We start from the raw sequence: 21,533 nt of genomic DNA on the forward strand, positions 1-21,533 counted from the left end.
CAGCAGTGTTGTAATTAGCTAGTAGTGACAGCATTTTTACCTGTCACTTGAAAACATTTTTCTGTTAATATTTTCCTTTAAAAAAGAGAGGATATATTGAGCATTCATCCTTTGCTCAATTTCATGTCTCTCTTTAAAAAAAAAAAAAGACTTTCCCATTGTGGAGAGCATGTCCTCAGGCAAAGTTCACCAGTTCCTTTTCTATAATATGGGACAGAACTGTCATAAGTGGAAAGGCCCATTGAAACAGCCCAGAATTCAATGAACTGCACTCATTATGGGCGAAAAACACCTGATGTGACGTTTTGGAGAAATACTACAAATCTGTGAAGAAACTCAGGGGAATGTTCTCAAACATTCTTGATCTTTTTTACTGGCAGATTTGGCTATTTCATCTTTATCCCATCTCAGAGCTAGACTCATTATGAACATGAAAACTTTGTGACGGCAGCAATAGCCTGGGGATCAATACCAGTAGCAGCTTGTTTCTTCCAGAGATGGCCTGCATTTATGAGGAACAAACATTCCTCTCCAATCAATGAAGTCTGAAAACCTTTCTCAGTAAACAGTAGGTAGCAATTAAATGTGAAAGGTCAATTATCATCCTTCCCTAAAACTTGCCTGTGCAAACGCCTTTCCTAAAATCTGCTTGTTTTTCTGAAAACAGATTGATTTTTCCCTCAGCAAAAACATGTAATAATTTCTCAAGGAGAATTTACAATAACCCTGAGTTGCAACACTACAAACACGACAGCAATTACAAGATAATTCCCTGGCTTTTCCACACTACCTGTGGGTTGATAACAGCAGCCAGACAGCTGGATCTTTTAAAATAAACTAGTATGGGTAAGAATCTTAGCAAGAGCTGAATAACTGGAAAGGTTATTCAGATATTGACCTAAGATCCCATAGAAATGAAATATCTACCTGGGCTCATTGCCTGACTGATGTGTCCATGGGAATAAATGGCTATTCATTGAAGGGGAGAGGTAGGTAATGCAATTCTAACTGATTTAAGCAGGATTAGTCAAAGTGGTGCCCACCAGCCAACATGGTGTCAGCATCAGCCAGCATTGACTAAGGGTCAGGGGTGATAGGGCCAAATGGGTGATAGGGGCCAAATGAAGCCCTTCATGCCTCTCTATCTGGCGCTTGAGACTCTCCTAGGCTATGCTCCCTCCACAGGCCACGCCTCTTCCTGCTCTGCCCTCCTTGAATAGAATGTGTTCTTGAATGGTGAGAATACCTTGTGCTTGTCTTGACAGAAGATGGCAAGAGATGTGTGTGCACTGTGTAGAAAACCAGTTCCATACACTTGCCATGCCCACTTATTGTACCTGCCCCCGTTGTTGTTTTTAACAATCTGACATTTTCCTAGGTAGTCTAGAAGCTTTCATAGTTATAAACAAACCTTATCTTTCTTATTTAGCTATATTTCAAAACTGTATTAGAGTATAATAAAATTTATGTTTGAAAATACCTAAAAACCAGCAATCACAGGGTGAAGTTTTTATTGTCCTAAGCGCTCTGCAGAGCCAAACAGGAAGGGCATATGGATTAACACCAAAATGGCTTTCAGTGATTCACAGATATGGTCCTCTTGGCTGACCCCTATAACTATAGTGTTTTGCTACTAGACAAGTCTTAAATTAATGGGCCATAGCTGGCTTTGTGTTTTATTTGGGAAACCTGTTGTGAGTGGGTGACAATTAATTCTGTGGAGGGCAAACCTACAATTGGCATGTACCAGAGATCATTAACATGTTAGTTGTGTAAGCTAAGAAGCTGTGGGAATGAGGGATCTTATGCTCTTACTCATGCCCCGCTCCCTGCTTTTAAGTACAAAAACAGGAAGACTATTAAATTCTTAGGGCAGAAACAGTGCCTTGAATTTATGATGTGGGTGGTATACACCATGGGGTGTTTTTATAATATTGGCTATGTAATGTCAACATGTTCCATGCAAATATCAATGAATGAATATGTGGGGCAGCTCCAGGAGCAGTTTGGTGTGAGTACCAAAGCAGAGGGTGTGTTAGCTGCAGGAAACTGCATTTGACATTTACCAAATCAATGGGATTAATGATGTGGCTGTCAAGGAGATACGTTATGCGATGATGATATCATATTTTTATTTTGCTGGTATGTATGAACTTAAAAGTCAACATGACTTCATGTTTTTGCACAATCTGGGTTTTGTGTGTGTGAAAACTTCCTTGTAGAAGAACTGTGGTCCCATCTCAGACTTCTGACCTTACGTATAATTTGTTTGAAGTGCTGAATTTCTGAAAAGTAAGATGCCCAAGCCCTTCTGGTCTGAACACTCTGTTCCTTAATCCTGAATGTGTGGAGATAGACTGTGATTACCCAGCAGTCAGAGAAAGGCACTCTGTGCATGCTCAGATTGTTTTCTTCTTCTTTAGTATTACTTTGTGTGTTCCAGGACACAGCCCTTATACTGAAACTAAAACCTGATTCTGAACCTTTGCATTAATCAACTCTTGCTTGTATAATACACTGGGATATTTATTAAAACAGGTGGGGAGGGGGGAGTAGCATAAAAATGTCATACAGGCTCTGCTTCCTGAAGTTTACCCTGCACGACATTCCTCTCAGAAATGGACTTGTATGTTATAGAATCATAGCATTCTTACTAAGAGAAAAAAATGCATTCTAATTGTCTCATCATATGGGCAAAAATTGTGAGGGGGGGAGTTGCCACAATTTGTCACGTGGATAATTAATGTATACTATATTCAATTATTTAAAAATGATCCATTTGCTGTTATTGAAAATAAGCTAACATTGTTGAGCCATAGAGAAACCAGAAAGCAAGGTTGTGAGTAAACTCTGCTTTCCAAATATCAGCCAATGCAGGGATCTGGTTTCTTGCATTGGCAGAGATTTGGAGTAGATGATGTTTTAAGGTCATTTCCATGATTCTAAGCAAACAAGCAAAACCAAAACTGTTAAGGGGGCTTTAAAATTGCTTAGTAAGAAACTGTCCAAAATAATGCAAAAAAAATTGGAAATATACTGCCTGCCTGCAGTATATTGAGCCATCTGGGTCAGAGACAAGGAGTGCAAATTATGTGGCAGCTGTCTAACTTTCACTGTCACCACAAACTAGTGCCAGGACTAATGATTTTAGGAAATGCATTGAGGATGAAGGTTTAACTATCACCACAGATAGTCAGTGAATTAGTGTGGTGTTAACCTAAATGGAAGGTGTGAGTCATAGGACAAGGAGCTGACTAACATGGCTTTCATATATTTCAGTCCAGTGATTTTGTGATTGTAATCCTATGTCACCTACTTGAAAAGTACACTCAATAGTAATGAGAATTTAACTGGTTAGATAAAACCCTGTTCAGTTGTTCTCCATGCATACAAAATATGTGTGAAGAAGAGAGCAATAGGACCATGGTGCAGGTTCTGCCTGTGACATTATGCAAGGAACTAGTCCCAACCCCTGGACATTTGCACCCAAGTGCAGATAGTCCTACGGGATCCTTTATGCATAGCTTCTACGCAGTGCTATTTTTATCGAGAAAGAGGTGCCAGAACTCACCATGAACTGATTGTTCTCTTATAATGTGGCAACCTAAAAGTAACACGTCAGGCTAATAATTTGATTACAACACTTTACATAGCTACTAAATCGTACCTTCATTCAGAGTCAAGTGGCATACAATATATACAAGGTAACACCAACTAATGTGACTTCAGAGAATTTCCCAAAGTAGGGAATTTTTTCAATGGTGTATCAAACAGAGAACGATTTAAGCTTGAGGCCACATGCCTTCCAAAATAGGTATAAAGTCCCAACCACAACACGGATGCACCTGGTTATATTCACAACTTATTCATATATTTAGCAGTGAACACGCTGAAAGAAGTTGGTGCTCCACAGGTTGGGAATTTATACTTATTTTGGTGTTACCTTGTATATGTTGTATGCCATTTGACTCTGAATGAAGATACAATTTAGTAGCTATAATAAAATGTTGTAATCAATTTATTAGCCTGTCGTGTTGCTTTTAGATTGCCAGATTTTTCTGTTTGCAACACGGGGGATCTTTGCTGTTCTCTTATAATGGCAGTGGCACCCACCTGAGAGGTGTCGGAACTGAATTCCAGCGAGTTCCAGCTGAAAAAAGCCCTGCTTCTATGCATGGAATACAACTGAACAACTTAAATATATGTTAGATCAGGGGTTGGCGACGTTTTTTGAGGCCGGGCCGATCCACTCCCCGTAGACCTCTTGGTGGGCCGGAGCATACATGCCTGTGCGACCTGCGCATGCACACATGCTATTTCTGGCGCTCTTCCGACCCAGAAGTTGGTCCCTGCAATGAGAAAAGAAATGGCGCCACGGAGGGGGGGGGAGCACAAAATCCCCACGCCAATCCATGGAACGGCTGTGGGCCGGTTCCAGGAAGCTCATGGGCCGGAACTGGCCCATGGGCCTTAGGTTGCTGACCTCTGTGTTAGATCTCTCCCTCCTGCAACTCTCTTTTAGTGAATGGCTAAAATAGGGGTAAGGAAAGTAGATGAAGTAATGCAGTGGAGTACTTATGTTTAGGGATGAGACAGGGGCTTATTTATTTAGGCACAAGCCCCCAGTGGAAGATCAGCTCAATGTCCCAGTAATCAAACATCCTGAACATTTCAAGAATATTTTGCTTCTGATCCACATTAATAATGAAGCATGATTCTTCTTTCAAAAACTGGGATAAGACCTGGCATTTTTTAAACACACTTGACAAGGATTTGAAATGTGTGCACCTTAAACCCATCTTGAAGACACTAGCTTCACTTGTTATTTTTTAATTATCTTTCACTCTGTCTTCCTTAATTTGGGATATTTATACCTGTCACTGAGCTGTGCCAGCTAAAAGAAAAAGGGAGTATAAATCATTCTTTCTCTCTCTCTCTCTCTCTATATATATATATATATATAAACTGAAACAAAATATTATAACAACAGATGTTTCCCCTGCAGTAATAGTTTCCGGTCCTAAGCTAAAAATAAAAGCTATTATGCCAGTAAATGAATATAAATTAAAAAATAATCTACTAAGGAATTTCCTTGCTTATCATGTTTCCATAAAATAAGTGAGTTTATCTTCATGGTTATAACCGTATATCCATGATAATGATGTTTTCTCAGTTGCAGGAAAGTGTATTCTAATTTTCATTAGGGAGTCTCTATGAAAATTAATTTCTAGGTTGAAAAATATAGGGTGGCCTACTAAGTATGGGAAATTTTGCTCATACTTTTCAGGTTCATGTAATTATTATTACTATGGTTTATTGTTAAAAAAATTACAGTGCCCCCATGTAATTTTAAATCACATAAATTAAACTTGTGTACCCCACCTCACCCCCAAGTTCAAATATAAACCTCCCAGAGATTGGGAAGGGTATTCACATTAATCTACAGCAGTAGAAAATAGTAGATAACCACAGTAGGTACCACTGCAGTGGGAAGGTAAACAGCATTTCCGTACACTGTGGTTTCTGTCGCGGTGTCCTGTTGCACCAGAAGTGGTTTAGTCATGTTGGCCACATGACCTGGAAATCTATCTGCAGACAAATGCCAGCTCCCTCAGCCTGAAAGCAGAGTTGAGCGCCACACCCCATAGTTGAATTCAACTGGACTTAGCCAAACAGGGTTCTTTACCCTTAACAGCAGTAGAAAGATGGTCTTTCAATAAAATATTTGTTTTTGCATTTGGCCAGAAATGCTAAAATCAGAATCTCTGTGGTAACATAGAAATTGTTGAGACTTGTAGGTGTATTTTCAATTTACTGGGCATTATACTAGGGGCGGAGAGCAGGCAGGGGCGTGGCTGGTCGTATCCCGGGAGTGTGGCACGCCGTCCGTGGGGGCATGGCACCTAGCGCGGTGGGGGGGGCGCACAGCGTGTGTCCGAGGGGGCAGTCACGATGGTACCCCACTCCCTGATAGTGCTGGGGGCGGTGCGCTCCCCGCACGCGCCCCCATTCCTCCGCCAATGGGCAGCAGTGATGTATCTTTAGCAAAGATTAGAACTACCTCATACCTGTCAACTGCTCCAGAAAAAACGGGATATCTCATTTTTTTTCCTCACAAAAGAACAGTGGTCAAAGTGGTTGCCATGATTTTGCACGATTTTGGGCTGCACTTTTTTCAGGCATGGCACCCAAAAGCACACATTTTGGGGTGCTGCCCAAGATTGCTGCCCTGAAAAAAGCATTTTGGGGGAGCAGTGATTTTGTGTAGCACCCCAAAACATTCATTTTTGGGTGCTGTGCCAGGAAAAATTTGCTGTGATTTGTGCAGGAGGGTTGATCTGGAAGTGTCCTGAATATGGGGGTGCATTGTATTGGAAGAGCCAAACTAGAAGTTACACAGGTCAGAAACTTTGGCCTTCCAGATGTCACTGAACTACAACTCCCATCATCTCTGATAATTGACTGTGCCAGCTGGGGCTGATGGGAATTGGGAGTCCAGTAATATCAGAAGTTCCCCACCTGTCTTACACTTAACATGCGGTTGCTACCAAAAATGGCTGCTTGTCTAGATTCCCCCTCCCTTTCCCTGTCTAACAGAACCCATCTGTGCCTAGATGGTTACAATGCTGTAGTTTGCTCTGATGCTGCTCTCCAACATTGACTGCTACTTATACTTATTGGGTAGGGGGAGTGCCACACTGAATGTCAATGTAAACTATGAAGCCTGCTAACATAAAACAATGGCGTGGGAGAATAAAGTGTGGAACAGAAGATGGACCACAGAGGTGTGAGGAAAGACATATGCAATATAAGCTCTTCTGGTTCTACCTCTGACTTCTGTGCATTCAGCAGAACCTCTGCATAATGCCTATGTGCACATAGCCCATATACATGCAAGATGAATGCATGTAGTTTCACATCAGAGGTTCTGCTACATTGATAGAGGTCAGAGCATAGGGCCGAAGCTTAGTGGTCCAGCATATACTCTAGTAGGTAGCCTTGTTGGTCTGTCGTAGTTGAAACAAATAAAAAAATTCCTTCCAGTAGCACCTTAGAGACCAAATAAGTTTGTTATGAAGACAGAAGTGCCTGGCGTGCTCTGGTCCATGGGGTCACGAAGAGTCGGACACGACTAAACGACTAAACAACAACAACAAGTTTGTTATTGGTATGAGCTTTTGTGTGCATGCACACTTCTTCAGCATATACTCTGCATGCAGAAAGTTCCTGGTTGAACTCCTAGCATCTCGGGTGAAAATAAAGATTTAGCAGGAGATATCAAAGACCTCTCTGTGAGGCAGACTTTGGGCAGCTACTGCTAGTAATAGGAGGCAATACTGGGCTAATTGTGCCAATGTATAAGGCAGCTTCATATGTAAATCCACTTCCTCTCTAGTTTAGGTGGAATTGTGGCTTTGTTGTATGGTAGAATCCTGTGGAACTTAAAACAAGTATGAGTTAGTTAACGTTAACACTTGTATGTGTGAAGTAATTAAAAGAAGGGCAAGCAAAATGTTTTTAGTGTGATTTATCTCATTTAATTCAGAGAAATCCAGTGACAATGAAGCTTCTTGTTACTTGCAGTGACACCCAAATAAAACAAGGACTAATTTCATTGGTTTTGAAAATCATGCTTGCTTGCTTGCTTGCTTGCTTGCTTGCTTGCTTACATTTCAGAATGTTTCCAGTTACAGGCAATGTCCCCTCCTGGGTTAACTTGATGTTAATTCACATTAAGTTATTCATTTCCCCCCTTCACTCTACCATTACTTATTTTGTAGTACTAGGAGCCAGAACTGGATTCTTGTAAGGTTTTTCCCCAAGTTCCCTCCAATGATTTGTGATCTGTTTGCAGTTTTTAAAATTCTGACATGCACCATGTTGCTGTTATAACACATGAAATGTGCATTTACATTCTCTACTTATGTAGTGTTCATATTAGATTACCTTCAAAAAGCTTTCTGTGACATTTTTACACAGTTTTAAATTCTGGGAATGTCCTGTCCACAGTGATAGAAAGCAGTTTCCAGGAAAGAGTTAAACTGATGTAATATTGTAGGGCGGAAGTTTAACAAATGTGAGAACTATATAAAGCTATGAGATCAGAGGTTTGGAAACATCTTTTAGAAGGGAATCCTATCGAACTCAGTACTGACCTCACTTTTACTCGTAGGCACTGCTTAACAGTTCACCGTTGGAAATAATGTTACAGTGGAGTTTTAAAGTACTGAAGGAAAGGCATTTATTCTGGACAGTGTTCTGTGCTTTGAGCCTGCTGGGTGAGTATTTGGTATGGGGGGGTGGACCCAACCTTACAACTGCTGTGTTACTTGCAGACAGAAAATGAAGAATGAATCTTGTTCTGCCTGTGCCATAGTTATTGAATACTGACGGAAGTTTATCTCTTGTAATATCTGTTAGATAGCTAGATGCTAATAACATTAGAAGCAAACTGGTAAACAGAATACACAGCATGTAAAGGAATAGTGCACACAACTGAAATACTCTAATTAGTGGCATATAGAATTTTTGCAGGTTTTATAATTGTATAGTTGCCCATGTGCAGAAGTGGCATCCAGAAGGATATCAGATGCACACATTCATGGTTTTGCAATTCTTCATACCAGACATCTCCAGTGATTGTTAGCAAGGCTTCAGTATCCCAGAGACTAACATACATTATTTTTATTAAACATAAAATCCTAGACTGTGTAGCTGAGCGCATCTGTTTGTAGCCTGCTAGCCTATAGTGGTTGGCACAACTGACTACTTTTGATAATTACTGTTACTATTTTTGAATGCTTATGCATTTTATTTGTACAACTTAAAAAAATAATGATTAGGGAATGTTATGTTACTATTTTCTAAGTTGAAGGTACTGCATAGTGTATGTATAGCACAACTGAGTATTTTGCACACTTTTGCAGCCAGACTACTTTAATTTCTCTTTATCCACTAGACCATAAGACCCTCCTTAGACAAGTCACTGGGCTGTATTCCTGTCTTTTTAATGCTTATTGCACTTTTTAGTACTCCCCAAAGGATCGTGCTTATCCTGCTCTGAAGCTGGCACAGCCTGTTTATTTATTTTGCGGGGTTTTGTTTTTCCTTCTTACATCTACTGGCCAAGTCACAGTTCATATGGCAGTTGTATTTGCTGCCCGTGTACATCAAGTGAGCAGGAGAGATGTGTGTCTGCAGCTGGTCACAGCATGTTTCAAGGACATCACTTTGGTGGCTATGCAATTAATTGCCCTCATGTTTTAAACCATTCAGGTTTAAAATTCAAAGATTTTGAAAGCAAAAAGCAAAGTAAGGCCTAATTTGTGTGGCTGCAATTAACTTTGTAAACAAATAAATACAATATAGTCTGCTTTTTCAGTGTTATGTGTGAAAATTGTCTTGAGGCTGGCTTTCTAACATCCAGATATAGGTTTTTTTTAAAAAAAATACATGTGGAATTGCTACTGCTGCAGTATCTGCAAGTTCAGTGTTGAACTTTATTAAACCCTTTTGAAATTTTATCTAATTTTATCTAGTAATTGAAAAAGCAATATGATGCTCTATTCCCTTTAAAAAGTAGGTTTCACTCCACACAATTACTTGATCCAGCTAGGGAGAAAATCATGTAAGCACATTTACCAATGAAATCCAATGTTGAATAAAGATAGGAATCGGCATGCATCTGTCTATTATGACTCTCATTCATACTACATTGAAAGGCTTCTAATGTGAATGAGAAGGTGCATCCAGGTCCATTAGTTATGTACAAATAGAGCTGGATTTCCATCGCAATTAGAGATGCTTTCCAACACATGAATTTGCATTTTGAAGATGCACATAGGGTTCTGTTTTTGGCTCCTGTCTACACTTGGCAAATATTTTCAAGGTAATTTTACGCCTGCGTGTCTTGGCTTCGTCTTCTGCAATAATACTTTATCTTCTTGGGCATATTGCCTAGAAATGTATGCATGAAAAGCATTATGTCATAGTTAAAGCAGTGGTGGAATGCAGGCATACGAAGCTTGCTTAGCTGCCTAGATATATCCTCATCAGTGAGCTTGCATTTTCTATTAGGGAAACATGGTTTTTGTTTTTGTTTTGGTAAGTAAAGCTAGTAGTCACCATATCTTGGGCTGTGAACGTGCTGGATTTCCCTCTCTAAAACATGAAAAACAAATGGGTTTAATTTGTGTTCTATCATGGCATGCAAGTAAATCCCATGCCAAAACCTCCATCACCTTAGAACGTACAGTACACTATTACTAACTTTCAGAAATATACTAATCAAACTGAATATGCTTCAGAAGACTATCAGCTAAAACCATGCATTTCTCTGAAGATGTAATTGTTTTTATTTTGTATTTTTATGCTGTGAACCGCCCTGAGATCTTCAGACTTAGGGTGGTACAGTGGTACCTCAGGTTAAGTACTTAATTCATTCCGGAGATCCGTACTTAACCTGAAACTGTTCTTAACCTGAAGCACCACTTTAGCTAATGGGACCTCCTGCTGCCGCCGCGCCACCGGAGCCCAATTTCTGTTCTTATCCTGAAGCAAAGTTCTTAACCTGAAGCACTATTTCTGGGTTAGCGGAGTGTGTAACCTGAAGCGTATGTAACCTGAAGCGTATGTAACCCGAGGTACCACTGTATACAGATTGATTGACTGAATAAATAAATAAAGTTAGTTAAACACATTAAGAACAAGAGTAATTTACAGATACATTCCTACGGTGATAGTATTGTGAGGTGGCACTTGGTAGTTGAGGAAATGTCCTGTCCCCCCTTGGTCCACTGGCTGTGTACACAACATACATTTAAAGCACCCCACCCCCCACAAGAATCCTGGTAGCTGCAGTTTGTTAAGGGTGCTGGGAATTGTATACTGTGGGAGGAGGTAAACAACACTTAGTTTGCATGTGGATAGTATGTCATTTTCTTGGCACAAAGGTCAACCACTTTTATGTCTATTTCCTGTTCCTAATTTTCAGCATCAGTTGTGTTTTCCCAGGCTATCTTGAGGTATGTGTGGGTAAAAATATTAAGTGCAAAAATGAATTATACACATCCAAACGCACTGTAGACTTGAACTGGTAAACCTAAGCCAGTCACATTTTTCCAGCACATGTTCTCTGCATGCCCACAGCTCTTAGGTCATACACAACTCCCTTTCACACATTACATGTTTACCACAGCAAACAGAAATGTAACCATAGCCTACATGATTGTGAAGCAGCTTTTAGGGGGTTTTGTTCTGCATAGATAGTAGTACACTTGATGACATTCAGAGGCATCAAGTGATACATTGATCTAATCCTGCAAGGTTCTGCAAGACATCTATTGTGAGATGCTAGTTTCTCAACTCCCACTGATTTATATGAAAATAAGGTCAGTTTCCCCAATTACCAAAAAGATGGCTTATGTTCTGAGAGCATCTTATTGTAACTTTATTTGTTTCTTTATTTAACTTGATTTTCACTGTGATTTCATAGTTCACACACACTGTTAACAAAGTTACACTGTTTTAAATGCACATGTTAAAATGTAAAGTATGAATGCAACAAACATATTTTTATAAACATGCCTATTATATGCTACTAGGGAGCTAGGATTGCCTATAGCCCCCCCTCCATGTGTGTATGCTAAGAAACAAATATATGTTTGCCACTACATAATGTCTGAAGCAAGAGAAAACTCCTACATGGAAACAACTTCACTATTGCAAAAAGCATGTAACAACAACAACAATTTATTATTTATACCCCGCTCATCTGTCTGGGTTTTCCCAGCCACTCTTGGGCGGCTTCCAACAAAATATTAAAAATAAAATAAAACATCCCTAAACAGGGCTGCCTTCAGATGCCTTATAAAAGTCAGATAGTTGTTTATTTCCTTGACGTCTGATTGGATGGCGTTCCACAGGGTGGGCGCCACTACCGAGAAGACTACTACCATGCCATATGTGGCAATCTCAATCATGTCTAAATATGATTTGCAAGTGTGATTTTTATATACAGGAGTAGTAACACAGTGCCCTCCTTATATTATTGAACTCCAACTCCCATCATCCCTGACTATTAGCCATCCTGCAGGGTATCTAACAACATCTGGAGGGTGCCATGTTGTCTGTCCATGCTATGTAGGAAGCTTTACCCCTTGAAGTGGATCTGACATTCCAGATTTCAGTCCTGATGACCACCATGTTTGTGGTCAATCTGTTTTAAATAAGAATGTTGCAATCACAGCTGATTGTTAATTATGTTATTTAGAAAACTATATCAATATACAAGCCAGCTTCTGCTTTTCATGTCAAGATAATGTTCTTGATGTTGCTTTTGGCCTCATAAAAGATGCTTAAATATTAAATTAACGGTTCAAGAAAAGTTTCCTTTGGCATGAGTAATGGAATATTCAAGTAGCCTGAACCTGACATTCCCAACAAATTAATAATTATACAGTTTGGATGCTAAATTTCATTTTGACATTTACAAATTAATTTTATTTGAAATGTGTACCTATGAGATGGTGTGTTCATTCAGTTAGACTTAAGTGCAGTCTAGAAGAGAAAATTCATAATGTGATTAATCATTACAGATTTAAATTCAAATAGTTAATAAACAACTAAAAGACAAATTACCTGAGCTGAAGTGAAATATTCAAGCAATTACATTCAAATTATTTCAGTCAGGTTTCAAAGTTTACAAAGATTATAGAACCCAGATATTCATATAATTTAATCCATTGTCTGAAGAATAAGCTATTGAAATAGCAGGCTAGCAGCCAAGAAAAAATCTCTTTTATCAGTTTTGTCTGAGTGTTTATTAGGTGAGCATGCTTGCAATGATGTAATGGCTTGAGCTGTCATCCTCTCTCCTTCCCACATTCTCTTCGCCCTTTTTTGGCATTGTTCATGACTGCAAAAGCCCACACCCAAATCCTGTCTGGGCCATATGGAATAGGAAAAAGGGTTCAGGAGGGGGAGAGCATAGAATTTTATCGGATATTTCCAGGGGGAAAGGGACTCCACCCTTTGAATTCCTGCCACATGGCAGGAGAGGAGCAAAGCTAGAGATTCATGAGTAATGTAGCTCAGAGTCCCCAAAGGTGGTGCTCATTATAACTGCTGGAAGAATAAAATATAAATACTGATGGAATTCGTAATCCTGGCCTCTCGGTTTCAGTTATTTCCCATTTCATCCAAGATATGAAATTCTGGATCTGAGCATTATCACTGCTAGCATGCTATGGGATCAATATGATATTCTTTTGCATTCTGAGTACTAATAAAGGTGCTTACCACTACCTCCCATTTTCATTTTTAATCTCATTCAATCTATCATTATAATATCCAGTTATAATTGGGCAGTCAAACAAGTGGACATACCATTTAAGAGGGCTGCAGCTGCTTTTCATGTTACTTTTTAAAGTTGCAAGTTCACCATCTGGAAGATCTGAGAAGACACATAAAATCATTAAGTGAGACTTAACTGACCAAAGTGTTACTGAGTGAAGACTTGTGTTCAGCATGTCTCAGAAATTGATTCAAAAGTCTATGGAATCTCTCTCAGAGACATACATGTTTATAATATTACTCATATTTCCCCATGTATCATCAGATACAAGTGTAATTCCCAAAAGTATATCCATGCAGTAGAGACTGTGAGACAGTAAACCATATTTATTCCCCCCTTTGTGCATGTATGTAATTTATTTAAAGCAGTATATCATGCAGCTTCTTTGCCAATTTTTGGTGTCGTTACAAAACAGTGTACATTTTGAACTTTATGGCATGAAACCTGAAAGTTCATATGAATGCCTTATATCTTCACCATGGACTTAGCACAACAGTATGCCTTTATTGTTGAATACATTTACACAGATCACATGCTGTTCCATGGGCTCTGGGCAGCAGGGGTGGCCCTACCATTAGCCAGAGCATGACAGTTGCCTCGAACAGCAGATTTTGGATGTCATGAAAAGGCAGCAAGTTGTTAGTTATTTAAATTATTGTTATTGTATTTTTACTATCAGGGCGGAAGATGATGTGCTTGTGGTACATTTTACCTCAGATGCTAAAACAACTTGAATGGCCTTGGGTACTGTGTATCTTAATTCGGTGGGAAGGGTGCCATTTACTGCTCCACAACTGGGTATGGCAGTTTTGAGCGGACCAAAGAGGTCATAATTAAACAACAACAACAAATGTCATTTCTCTCCATGAGCACTTGTCCCTGCCTTTCCCTTCAAATTCTGCTCTTTGACAAATGTACGTTATTCAAATTCTCTTAACCTTACTTAGACTCCTTCCTGCCATCTACAGCAGAAACAAAAGTCAGGTGTGAGAGGAGGCAGACAACTTTCACTGAAGAAAGAGAGAGAGGGAGGGAGAAAGAGAGAGAGAGAGAGAGAGAGAGAGAGAGAGAGAGAGAGAGAGAGAGCATGAGGAACCCCATTCCAGCTGCTGGAGCAACAGCAGGTGGAGACATCTGTGGTGATAGTTTCCCTTGCTACTTCTTTTCCTCTTCTTCCTGACAGGGCAGTTTCCTAAATGGCTGCCATGTAAGGAGAGCTGTTGCCTATATATGTGCCCAGGCTATAATTTTTCTATAACCACAAACAGTGGTGATGGGAACACCTAAGATGTGGTAGCCAATTAATAAAGCAATATTTACTTAACAATTGTTAACAGGTTTCTGTGCTTGAATCAGAATAACACATGTGGAAAACCAACAGGTGTGTGTGTGTGTGTGTGTGTGTGTGTGTGTTTGTGATAGGGAGAGAGAGATTCAGCAACCAGCCTGTACATCTTATACTGGTGCGCTGAGTGGGGGAGCAATATCCAAAGTACACTGGCCCTGTCTGAACAGTGCGGTAGCAATATGAAGAGGATGAATGACGTTATGAAAAGCTCATTAAGCAGTATTATTCCTTATTTTAAAAACCAACATTGCTAGGCAGAGTGCGTAGTTTAAAGAACAGGATGGTTAACAACAGTAGTAATGAAATTTATCATTTCTATAGTGGGGTTATTTTTTTGGTGTTCAGTGTTATAATTATCTCAACAATCCTAACAACAGCCCAGTAGCCTTTGCCAACTTGGTGCCCTCTGGATATTTGGGGCTACAACTCCCATCATCCTCAGCCAGCATGGACAACAGCTGATGGGAATTGTAGTCCAAAAACATCTGGAGGACACCAGGTTTGTGAAGGCTGTTGTAATGTATATCAGTATTATTCAGAAGTCCCATGGTGTACTTGCCGTGAACATTGTGATGGAAGAGTATATTTATGGGTGCATTATAGTCTTTTGGTAAAGTTTTCTCTTTTTATTTAAATTACAACATCAATTAAAGCTGCAATCCTACACCTACTTACCTGGGAATTAGACCTGCAGCACTCAGTGGATCTTACATCTGAGCAGGCATGTCTAGAATTACCTGTTACATTACACTCTCAGGGAGTATGAAAAATGGTGTGCTCACGATTGATTACACAGAGGAAGCTAAATATACAAACTCCCTTTGTTAGCCTCACAGCTTACACAGTTTCACCCAATAAAGGTTAAGGTCTTTCCATTTGTTTCTGTGGAGACAGATATTTGAGTAGCGTAGGTAATGATGTAGAACTTCCGTTTGACTGTGTGAGGACAAATCATTTTAAAGATGTGTTTATGTTGCTTGGGGACTATTTGATTTGATTTGGGACAAATAGTTCTCAGTTAATTGTCTTTGGAAAGCCAAAGGGGACCAATACTTGGAGCAAATGATATTTTGCTAAAGTTTGCAGAATGCAAATAATATTAAACTTGGCAAAATGTCATTCCTCTCCAACAACTAGTTGATATAAACAAAGGGGTGTTTTTTTAATGCAAACTGTAACATGTAGCGGCTTCAAACACCAGTGGTTTTATGTTTATTGTGTCCACTTGGCTTCAGCAATGCAGTGTAAACTCTCAGTGCTAATAAATTCATACAGAGTTTCCAAAACTAATGAAAACAAGCTGTGCATAAAATTGTGACAATTGAGGCAAATTCCATGCCCATGTGCACTGTTAAGGATCCTTTGGGCTCTAACGATACAGAACAATTTGAAGTTTCATAGTGTGAAGTATCTACATGAAGTGTAAAAGTAGGGAAATTTGGGTGTGGCTGTGGCAGGGAAGGAATAAATAAATAAGAAATAATTAGGACCTTGTTTTACAGTATTTGAGGTGGAGAAAATATTTGCCAAAATGTTAAGGTGATTTCTAAAACATCTGGAAAAATTCAGAAGTTTTTGTTTGGGTGGTTGTGGCACTTGGGGAGGCCAAGTGTTAGGAACTATGCCATTGTAATGAAGTAAGACTTTCTGCTAATGTCCATGTAAACAATGGCACACACTCATGAAGGCTTATGAAAGCGGTATATGACGCTGATTACTCTATTTATCCTTTGCCACAAAAATCTTGTCTCCTGTTCTTGATTTGATCTAACTTGTTCTTGGGGAAACAAAATGTAGCAACTATTTTTTATTTTATTTTTTTGTAATCAGGCTGCAGAATGCATTGTAAGTCCTTTTCGTGTACAAATCAGGTCTAAAGAATTATATCGGTGGAGCAATTTGGATTGCCAGCTAATCAGCTTTGCAAGTTGATTCAAACATCCCTTTTCTACTGTCCTCAAAGTGTGGTGCATAATTAAGGAGTTACTAGTAGAATACAGAAGTTTACAAATCTTTCCTGTGCAGCATGTTCAACATTGTCTTGAAATTTGAATATGTACATCTAATGATAGCCAACATATTTTGCAAATGAAGATAATCCAGTCCCTCCTTACAATGAAACATGGGTGAGAAGTACTGCTTGGTTGGCTGTTTAGTTCACCCTATCCCCTTATATTTAGATAGATCTGCCTGCTCTGTTTATAAGAAGACAAAATATTACGATTAGAGTTTATTTAAAATGCTACCCATTTAAATCTTATCTCTTTTCCTGTAATTCAATTTCCTTCCAGGCACCTTCATCTCATGGAACTAAGTAATCTTTTTTTATTCTTCATTGAGGTTTTAATGCTCATTACTAAAGGGATGGCTTTTAATGGATAAACAATTCTTTTTTCATGAACTTGGGCAATCAGGATAAGCAACTTAAGGATTTCTAAAAGGTGGCTGCATATAGTTTTTACAAACTGTACAGATATAACTATATATCTGTAGCTAAAATTTCAGAGCTTTTAGCAGTGAAGACCCCCTTCCGGGGGTTTTTTTATTTCTATTATCCAAAATAGAGGATGGATAAGGCAAGTGCATGAAAGAGATAATGATCAGGTTGGAAAGCAGTTTGTGAACCTTGAGTATTTGGATGGATTTATTTATTTATTTATATATATCCTGCCCGGTGGAACAAGTAGGTCTTAACTGCCCATCTGAATGAATGGAAAGAAGAAGCCTGGTGGATCTACCCAGAAAGGATGTTGCACAATAAAGATGCCACCACATAAAAGGTCCTGTCTCTCACGCCTAACTTCCAAGCAATAGAACAGAGAGAATGGCTTCTGATGTTGATCTTAGTCCTTGAGCAGACTGGGAACGAATGGTTTCATCTCAGTGAGTTTAGCTGTATTAAGAGACATTTATCTGATTTATGCTGCAACCCTGAGTCCATTTATCTGTGGGTACATCCAACTGAACTCAATGGGACTCTTTTCTGAATGGACAGGTCTACGTTTAGTGCTGTCAACCCTACTATTAACTTAAAATCGGTTGGTAGAGCATGAGACTCTTAATCTCAGGGTCATGGGTTCGATTCAATTTAAATTAATTTATTCAGTTGACTCTGTGTAATTTTCCAAGTTGTTTTGGTTTTTTTACATCAGCTTTGGCTTCTGTTAAGTAATAAACGAGGAACTCCCTTTGCTCACATGGAGTTATGGCTGCTGTGTGCACAGCTGTTCCAGTATTGTTCTTAATGTTGTATGCTGTCATCCTCCTTTGGGATTCAGAGTGGAAGAAAGACTATCCTCCTTGTTTGTTGCTGTTAAAGTGTTCTACAATAGCAATGCAAAGGAAACGCCAAAACAGGGTGGTTTACTTGTGGTTTTCTGGATGGTGTTGAACTCCAAAACCCATCAGCCTCAGCCGGCAGGGCCAGTGGTCGGGGAGAATGGGAGTTTATCTATTTATGCCATCATTCTTATATCCTGCTCTTCCTTCCTTAGGAAACACAGGGCAAATTACAATAAAGGCAATTAAATATTTTTGAAACAGTAATAAAAAAAGAAGCCTTTAACATAAAAATCAGGGAATCATTAGAAACAGCAGTAGAGTCTACAGAATCGGCATTTACATTCAAAATGCCTGGATGAAGTTTTTAAATGCACCTAAACATGTTTACTGTGAGGGTCAGCTATATCTTACAGGGGAGGAAGTTCCGTAAATGGGACAGTGCCACTGAGAAGGATCTGTCCTATGGCCCCAACCAGCAATCAACTCCTGATTATTATTATTATTATTATTTAGTAAATTTCTGTGATGCCCTTCATCTGAAGATCATAAAGCAGTTTACAATATTAAAACACAAAAATACATGCCATAACAACGAACATAAACATAACAAACACCCCACAGTTTAAAAGGACATCGATTGTTTAAATAGCCGAGGGCTTGGAAGAAGAGGAATGTTTTTGCCTGGCACCTAAAGACATGCAATGAAGGCACCAGGCAAGGCTTCCTGGGGAGAGCATTCCACAAGTGGGGAGCCAGCAAAGAAAAGGCGCATTCCCATATTGCCACCCTCCAGGGCTCTCATGGAGGAGACAACTATCAAGGCTGATGGTATTGGAAACACTCCTTCAAGTACTAGGATTCTAATTTGTTCAGAGCTTTATACACAACTACCAGGGCCTTGAATTGGACCTGGTAGTTCACTGGCAACCAATCCAAAGTTTTAAAGATCTGCATGATAAGAAGATCCCCTATTGCTGCCCAGTGTGACAGTGGTGTGTGGTGCTACCTGCAGCTTCTGGGGTGCCTTCAAGTGGGGATGTCAGAAAATTCCAACAGAAACTGGTGTGTCAATTGCCATCGTTCTCTTATCTATCCCATGTTTGGAAAGGAAAGCAACCCAGCTAATAAGATAAATATCCACTGTTCTTTTCAGGCCACAAATGGTACATAACACTATGTAATTGATTATTCCCTCCCCCCCCCCCCATACACATTTGTATTGTGTTTCCTTTGCATTCTTTATCTTCAGTCCATGGTGAATGACAATTGACCCCTACATGTTTCCACCACTTCGAGAAGGAAGCATGCAAGCATCCATAGAAGGCTCATCCTCCTCTCTTAGCAAAGTCAGGAATAGAATGCACAGATCCTTCTTTAGTCACTACATCACAGGCCTCCCTTGTGATTAAAGACCTGCTTCACACAAAATAAACTGTACTTGTGCCATTGGCAAGAGCTATTTTAAATAGTTCCTTTCCCTCAATATGCTTTTTTGTTTGAGGCTTTCTTATACTCTGTTATTTAAGACAGGATACAGTTCTCTTGCTACTATTTAAAGTGTAAAACTAAACATAGTCAGAGGTGGGTGCCAGGTCTCAGCATGGCATTAGTATAACATGCTTGGCATGTTTTTCTCGTCTTGAGGACACTGCAGAACATGGCCTTCTTCTCTTCTACGTCTCCTATAGAAGGCCTAAGTCCAATTAGTGCTCTCAGAGGCTGATGGACCCAATGCATTTCCTAACAACTCTGGAGGATTTCCCATCTATGATGGGCACTCCTGTTGAAGCCCTGGACGAATTCTAAAACATCCAAATGATTTGGGCCATTGACACGAGCGCCTCTAAGTGCCCTTTCCTCCTTCCTGGAGTCCACTTGGCTCCATGGTATATTCCAGAACTTAAGGCAAGAAAACAAGTTAGGAGGCAATTTGAATGTGAGTGGAGGAAAACTCTGTTCGAATGCAATCAAATACTGGTGAGGGCTTGTCATCGAGCCCACTTTGTGGCATACTTTGCTGCCTCCATTGCATCCTCATTGTGCCATCTGGCAGAACTTTTTTAGGTTGTGTGGGGCCTCTTACAGTCTGACCCGAAGGAGGTGACAGAACTGATGGTAGCTTGCTGCAACTTGTTTGCAAAGCATTTTGAGGATAAAATCGCTTGCATCCACCAGGATCTTGACTTTTACAGCAGATGAATCTGAAGGAGAGTCTAGAGCACTTTCTAGTCTTGCTGTTTTGGATGAGTTTCAGTTGGTAAGGCTTGCCTGAGGATGCGGACAAGGTGCTTCAATCAGTCAAGGTGACCACTTTCTCTGGACCCTTGCCTCTCGTGGCTGATCAAAACTAGCAGGGAGGGGACAGCTGGCTGGGCCAAGGAAGTGATCAGTGCCTCCTTGCAAGAGGAGTGGTTCCTACCTGCTTGAAGGAGGCAGCTGCCAAACCACTCCTAAGAAACCCTTTCTGGATTTGGGAAATCTAGCTAACTACTGACCAGTTGCCAGTCTCCCCTTCTTGGACAAGATTATTGAGCGGGTAGACATGGATCAGATCCAGGTGCTCTCGGAGGAAACAGATTTTCTAGATCAATTTCAAATGTGGTGTAGGTCTGGTTTTGGTGCAGAAACTGCTTTGGTCAACCTGCATGATGATCACTGTTGGGAGAGAGATGGGAAAATGTGTCCCTGTTAATTATCCTCAGCCTCTCGGCAGCTTTCGATACCATTGACCATGGTATCCTTCTGGAGTGGCTGTCCGAATTGAGTGTGAGTGGCCCCAATTTGTGATGAGTCTAGTCCTATTTGGACGTTTCCAGACAGTGATGCTTGGGGAGTGCTCTTCGGCCCTGTGGAGCCTTCAATTTGGGGTTCCTTGGGGTTCAATTTTATCCCCTGTGCTGTTTTACATCTACATGAAATCGCGAGTGGGGTTATCTGGAAATTTGGAATGTTTTAGTCAGCAATATGCTGATTACACCCAGCTATATTCAGTGCTATTTTTCTAGGGAAAGAGGTGCCAGAACTCAACATGAACACTTTTATTATTCTGTTATATGGCAATGGTGCCCACCTGAGAGGTGCTGGAATTGAGTTCCAGTGAGTTCCATCTGAACAAAGCCCTGGCTCTACTTTTCCTTTACATCTGCAGGTGTGGCAGTAGATGTGTCTTGTCTTGGTAATGGACTAGATGAGAGCCAACAGACTGAAGCTCAATTCAGATAAGACTGAGGGACTATCAGTGGGTGGTTCCGTAGAGCAGATGGATGGGATGTTGCCTGCTCTGGATGGGGTTACACTTGTAGTTCGGGGGTACTTCTGAATCCATTGCTGTCACTTGAGGCTCAGGTGGCCTTGGTAGCATGGAGTGCCTTCCGTCAGCTTCAGGTGGTGGCCCAGCTGTGCCCCCATCTGGGCTGGGAAAGCCTAGTTTCTGTCATCTATGCTGTGGTAATCTCTAGATTAGATTACTGCAATGCATTATACATAGGGTTGCCTCTGAAGATGGCTAGGAAATTTTAGCTGGTGCAGAATTTGGCAGCTAGGTTGCTC

At 40.2% G+C, this 21,533-nt stretch overlaps 1 protein-coding gene and 1 long non-coding RNA gene across 3 annotated transcripts in view; one reads left to right on the plus strand and one right to left on the minus strand.

The window, feature by feature from the left end:
• Positions 1-18,023, minus strand: part of LOC310847659 — a 39,710-nt gene extending 21,687 nt beyond the window's left edge. Inside the window, exons 1-2 of the long non-coding RNA XR_014565948.1 lie at positions 17,900-18,023; positions 13,387-13,453 (exon numbers count right to left, since the gene is read on the minus strand). This is a non-coding gene — a long non-coding RNA (uncharacterized lncRNA). The remainder of the gene's footprint in view (positions 1-13,386; positions 13,454-17,899) is intronic.
• Positions 1-21,533, plus strand: part of CD34 (CD34 molecule) — a 134,921-nt gene that overhangs the window by 87,452 nt on the left and 25,936 nt on the right. The window contains exon 1 of one of the 2 annotated variants that reach the window (XM_083745610.1): positions 8,093-8,279. The exons of the other annotated variant lie outside the window; for it this stretch is intronic. Coding sequence (XP_083601736.1) covers positions 8,204-8,279 — 76 coding nt within the window. The 5' untranslated portion in view covers positions 8,093-8,203. Of the gene's footprint in view, positions 1-8,092; positions 8,280-21,533 lie in introns of those variants that run through there. 2 annotated transcript variants of the gene reach the window in all.

Source organism: Podarcis gaigeae, assembly GCF_964106915.1.
Source record: "Podarcis gaigeae genome assembly, chromosome: 6".
Lineage (NCBI taxonomy): Eukaryota > Metazoa > Chordata > Lepidosauria > Squamata > Lacertidae > Podarcis > Podarcis gaigeae.